This window comes from Asparagus officinalis, chromosome 7 (genome assembly GCF_001876935.1).
Source record: "Asparagus officinalis chromosome 7, Aspof.V1, whole genome shotgun sequence".
In the NCBI taxonomy this organism is placed as follows: domain Eukaryota; kingdom Viridiplantae; phylum Streptophyta; class Magnoliopsida; order Asparagales; family Asparagaceae; genus Asparagus; species Asparagus officinalis.
The window spans coordinates 56,608,246-56,614,245 of NC_033800.1; the positions used below are offsets into that span (position 1 = coordinate 56,608,246).

Genomic DNA, 6,000 nt, shown 5'->3' on the forward strand with positions numbered 1-6,000 from the left:
TCCTCATGAAGTGAATTGAGTTTTTAATGATAATTTAGTTAAATGAAAAAATTGACACACCTAGAGTTGTCAAGGCACACAGCACAATGTCAGAAGGAAAGTCTCCTTCCGTGCATCATGCGCAAGGCACAAGGCGATGCACGCGATTCAGGGAAGCGAGGCATATATACCAAGCATATTTTTTAATACATATATCAAATAAACTAGCAAAATGTTTGTGACTTTTCATATAAAAAAGATTTCAAGTTAAATCATTTCACCTATCAAATTACAAAATAAGGTCTTAATTCATGATCTTGACACTAGTTAAGAAAGAGTTAATGTCAATTTAACTCTACCCTTCCATATTTCCAGTAATTTGTCCATTATAGGACACTGTTAGTAAGAATACTTTGCTAAATGTCCAAGAAAATGCGTTCCGCTAAAATGGGAGTTGTGGAATAAATGCTGCAATCTGATTAATGATAGTCAAATGCAATAGAAGAAAAGATAGAATGAGAAACATATCCATTCATGAAGATAACTAGAGGGGAACTATTTGAGATGGTTTTACGCATTTTTTAACCACATTTTTTAACCAAGACTTGTGGAGCACCATTTAGGATAAGAAGATCCTGATCCAAGCTGCTTCTTGGACAGTAAGTAATCCAAAATGAGCCTAGATTGAGAATTAAGAGAGAAATATTGCTATTTTGATTTTGGTGATCCCCTTTATAAGATCGACGGAAAAAATGCCAGACATGATTGTGCAGAACAGGTATATATCTTTGTGGAGGTTGTCATACTGAAACTTTGCTGTATTGCCAATGCTAATTATGATAAATAGATCATGGACCATAATACACTTGTCGAGTTAGGTTAGGGTAATTTTCTGGGGACTCTTTCCTTTGTTTTTATCTTAAATTTACTAAAATCTGCTTGCTTTAAAAGTAATAAGGAAACATTTTCTTTATTTTTGTTATTTTGGCACGACACAGATATCTGGTCATGATGGGGGAACTGGTGCAAGTCCCATAAGCTCCATTAAACACGCTGGCGGTCCATGGGAACTTGGTTTGACCGAGACACATCAGGTTTATATGTTCTCTTTCATATTGATACTGCCAATAAATTCAGACATGTCTCTGTGACATTTGTATAAACCGCCTATTGAAGTCCGAATTTTCCTTCTCAGACACTTATTTCAAATGGATTGAGGGAAAGGGTGATCCTTAGAGTTGATGGTGGATTTAAGAGTGGCATCGATGTCCTTATGGCAGCAGCGATGGGTGCTGATGAGTATGGTTTTGGCTCTGTGGCTATGATAGCTACTGGATGTGTTATGGCACGCATCTGTCATACAAATAATTGCCCAGTTGGTGTTGCTAGTCAGGTATCAGCAAAGTAATCATTTATTTTGAAAATTTTGTTTGTCAACATATTACTTAATATTTTGCAATTGTCACTGGCAGAGGGAAGAGCTCCGTGCTCGTTTTCCTGGAGTTCCTGGGGACCTAGTTAACTACTTCTTGTATGTTGCTGAGGAGGTGAGACGTCAATAACTGTTCTATAATCAAATCAGTAGAACCTATTACACTGATAAAATATAGTTAGATTTACTGTATGGCTGAATTCAAGTTCTAAAATAACTTCTATCTCACTTATTGACTCAACACTTCAATTTTCTGTCAGGTGAGGGGAATTTTGGCACAGCTGGGTTATGAGAGGATGGACGACATAATTGGACGAACAGATTTGTTAAGACCAAGAGATGTATCCTTGCTGAAGACTCAACATCTTGATCTTAGTTACATTTTATCGGTATGAGAGTTGATAACTACTTGTGCACCTTAGATTTAGTTAATATTTTTTTCCAATCATATATTCTTTTGGATCTTATATGTTTATTTTCAGAGTGTTGGCTTACCGAAATGGAGTAGCACTGAAATAAGGAACCAGAGTGTTCATACAAATGGTCCTGTACTGGATGAAGTTCTTCTCTCTGATCCTGAGGTAAGAAATTTATCTTAATTTTCTTTATGTGAACTTATGATGAAAGTGTTCTCATAGATGTCTGATACGCAGGTGGGTGCTTCCATATCATAATAAAACATGACAAATATGTTTGTTTGTTTTTTCTGCTTCAAGAAATACAATGCAATTTTAATAATTTCCTTCCATAATTTTTTCAGTTGTAAATGACTTTTGGGAGTACTTTTATGTTGGGGCTCCACTCTTTTTTGTAATGTCTTGTTTTTCTTGTCAATCACTTTTAAGACAAATTTATTCCATCATTTTTTGCGGGGTGGGTGGGCGACTGTGCGGGTTGCGGTTCCATTTTCTTTTTTTTAGTTTTTCTCCTTTCCTATGGCATTAATGTAGGAATAGAAGAGAAACAAAATTACCAAACTTGCAGACACGAAGTTCACAACTTCAAAACCACTCTGAACAAAACAAAACCCCTCAGCAAAAACAAGAGGAAAAAAAGGATAGAAAGATGGAAAACAGAAGCTAGAAGAAACTTGGTCGCTAATGTATGTAGGGGTTTCTTTGCATGCCTTTACATCTGATGTTACTAATTTGTCTTTAAAATTTTGTCTTGATGCAGATATCTGAGGCAATTGAACATGAAAAAGAAGTTACTAAATCCATAAAAATCTACAATGTTGATCGTGCTGTTTGTGGCCGCATAGCTGGTGTTATTGCCAAGAAGTATGGAGACACAGGTTTTGCTGGGCAGCTTAATGTAACGTAAGTATTCAAATTGCAAACATATTGTAAGAATTATTTGTTACAGATAACAAGTTTATATGGCTATATTCTGTTTACAGATTTAATGGAAGTGCTGGGCAGTCTTTTGCCTGTTTCCTGACTCCCGGAATGAACATACGATTGGTGGGAGAAGCTAATGATTATGTTGGAAAGGTAATACATTTTCCTTTTTGATTCTTTTCATATGACTTCTCATCACTTCAGTTGACACAATGAGACCAATTTGTTCAGGGGATGGCTGGGGGAGAAGTTGTAGTGGTTCCTGTTGAGAAAACTGGTTTTGTTCCTGAGGATGCAACTATAGTAGGTAACACTTGCCTTTATGGAGCAACCGGTGGTCAAATCTTTGTTAGAGGAAAAGCAGGGGAGCGCTTTGCTGTAAGGAACTCCCTTGCACAGGCTGTAGTTGAAGGCACTGGAGATCATTGTTGTGAGTACATGACTGGTGGTTGTGTAGTAGTACTTGGAAAGTACGCAATTTTTCCTTTTGTTTACATTTCTTTTGAAATGGCCAGGTTTTGAACCGAATTATATTTCCTAGTTCTTCAACTGAATAATATATAACTTGCCCTCACAGAGTCGGCAGAAATGTTGCAGCTGGAATGACTGGTGGTCTGGCATATATGCTTGATGAGGATGACACACTCATCCCAAAGGTAGACTAAGTTGTTATTTTTTAAACTTCAACCATATAGAACTATTCAAGCTTGATACGACAGTGGTTTCTCTATGGTATAAATGGACATACGGCATAAGTATGTTACACATGTCGTAAAGTAGTGAATATGTAAGCATTCTTGTGAACTCATCTGTAGAGACAGACGGAAGAAAAAGATGCTATGAATATCACGGTTTCTTTTATTTCTTTTGTTTACATGTATGACGTCACGTGCCGCATCGTCTAGTATTAAACCTGATGCGTGTTACTTTTGGCATCATCCTTTTCTGGCTGTAACAGGTCAACAAGGAGATAGTAAAGATCCAGAGAGTGAATGCTCCAGCTGGTCAGATGCAACTAAAAAGCATGATTGAAGCCCATGTTGTAAGAAAACCTACTTTTAGCTTATTGCTAGCATCAGTTTTCCTTCCCGTGTTTTTTGTATCTAATGCCATAGTTACTCTTTAAAGGAAAAAACTGGGAGCGAGAAAGGCGCTGCAGTATTGAGAGAATGGGAAGCGTATCTTCCCTTATTCTGGCAGCTTGTGCCACCGAGTGAAGAAGACAGCCCAGAGGCCTGCGCCGAGTTTGAGAAAGTAGCAGCAGCTCGTAAGATACTACAGTCTGCGTGAAGCAATGTGACTAGTAGAAGCAATTGACGCAATGAAAACAACAGACTTGCAGTTACGGCAAGAAAACACCACTTCTCACCTCTTGCAAATAATTTTGCGGAGAAATTAAAGCAAGTTAGAAGAAAAATTTTGCTTCAATGGATCCATTGTATCAAGGGGTCCCTTTGTTCATCAAAGGTCTGCAAATTGCAGACTAAATAAAGTTGTGGCCTCGTCTTTCTTGTAAATTTTTCTTTTAGTGGTATTTCTTGGGTCTTATTTGAGAGCGTAGCGCTTTCTTGTACAGAACTCTGATTCTGTAATTAGAATCCATTTACGGAGCCTGGAAGTTCCCCATTTTCTCCAATTTTCTTTGGTCCTGCATACTGAAGTTTCAGGTTATTGCTGCCTTAACTGGGAATCAATAATGATTTTTTTTGTTAATATCCTATATGTTAATAATGTATAATGTTTTTTATTTGTGTTTTAAAATCTATGAGATCTTCTTTGATGATTCTTTTCATTGATCTGTGGCTCTTTTGGATCATGGGTTCAAATTTCGGTTGTGTATTTCAGTGCTATGATCCAACTCCTCTCATCAATCATCATGATGTTACCTTTTCAAAGTGCTCTAACTTCTAAGCAGCTTTTTAACGATATTATTTTCAATATTTATTTGGGTAAATATTAGAAAAAACCCCTTAACTTTGGATGATTATGAGAAAATCCCCCTTAACTTCCAAAATATAAGTAACACCTACTTAAGTATAGGGATTATCACAAAATCCCCTTTAACTTATATATATATATTTTTAAAAACCCTAATTTAAAGGTTTTTTTTTTAAAACAAAATCTCAAAGTTAAGGGGGTTCTCTGATAAACCCTATATTTAAGAGGGGTTTTTCGATGCTCGTCCAAAGTAAAGGGGTTTTTATGGTATTTACCTTTTCCCCCTCCTCATTCTGGGAGAGAGAGAGGATGAAACCTCAAACAGATGAGGCTTCAACTGCAGCTGCTATTACTTTTTTCCCGAAAGATTGGTTACAACTGTTAATTTAGAGTAGTACATAATAAACCTTCAGCATCAAGGGATACAACCCAAAAGCAAAATGCGCACAAATCTTGAGTTTTTTTCAACAGAGCTACACGCAACCGAATAACGAGAGAAAGACCGTCAATCCCCATGAATTGGACGATCTCCACCACTACCGCCCGCACCTCCTTGCTAGAACAAGGGAGAAACTGGGGCTGCAGTATGAGCTCTTGCGCCTCCAACGTCGTCAGCAACCGCACCACTCCCATCTCCAGTAGTAATACCCTGTCTAACCAAAAGCTAGGAAGCATGGTATCTGATTTTATTCCAAAGATCAAGCGAGCGACTGGAAATTCCCCCATCTCTTAGTCCGTAAACACCACATGACAGCAAATAATAGGTTTCCTTAGAGCAGTAGAATTTTCAAAAAAAAAAAAAAAACCCTCCGTAGCCATTTACCAACAAATTAAGAGCTATTCATGATCTTAAGATTTATAACCCCCGTACCTCCAAACTCTCTGGGTCTACGGATAATATCCCATTTTGATCAAATTTGGATCACATGAATGTTCTAAAGAACCAGACCAAAAGAACCTTCTCCTAACTCTGTCAATATTCTTAATTTCCTAAACCGCTCCTAGATAAGGTCTTGCTCTTCCAAGTGGACAATCTTGTTTTAAACTTTGTTGATCAAAGGGAACCAATCGTCTTTACGAAGTTTTGCAGGTCTAAATGGGATTCCCAAGTTAAGTCATAGGAAATTCTCCAGTAACGCAATTCACTATTGTAGCTACCTGCTCTTGGAAAGAAGGCTATTCTTTTTTTTTTTTTTTTTTTGGGTCTAAAGCAATGAGCACACTTTTTGGAAATTCTCCTAGATAAAATCCCAATCGACCTTATTATAAGCTTTTGCAAAATTTAGTTTTAACAAGATACCTCTGGGAACT

The 6,000-nt window shown here is 37.2% G+C and overlaps 1 protein-coding gene across 1 annotated transcript in view; it reads left to right on the forward strand.

Annotated features, from left to right (window-relative positions):
* The window catches only part of LOC109849057 (ferredoxin-dependent glutamate synthase, chloroplastic-like), a 31,169-nt gene extending 26,703 nt beyond the window's left edge, over positions 1-4,466 (forward strand). The window contains 11 exon segments of the mRNA XM_020418829.1: positions 978-1,073; positions 1,175-1,372; positions 1,452-1,526; positions 1,672-1,800; positions 1,894-1,992; positions 2,588-2,730; positions 2,811-2,904; positions 2,983-3,221; positions 3,329-3,407; positions 3,710-3,793; positions 3,880-4,466. Of these exon segments, the coding sequence (XP_020274418.1) occupies positions 978-1,073; positions 1,175-1,372; positions 1,452-1,526; positions 1,672-1,800; positions 1,894-1,992; positions 2,588-2,730; positions 2,811-2,904; positions 2,983-3,221; positions 3,329-3,407; positions 3,710-3,793; positions 3,880-4,041 (1,398 nt within the window). The 3' untranslated portion in view covers positions 4,042-4,466.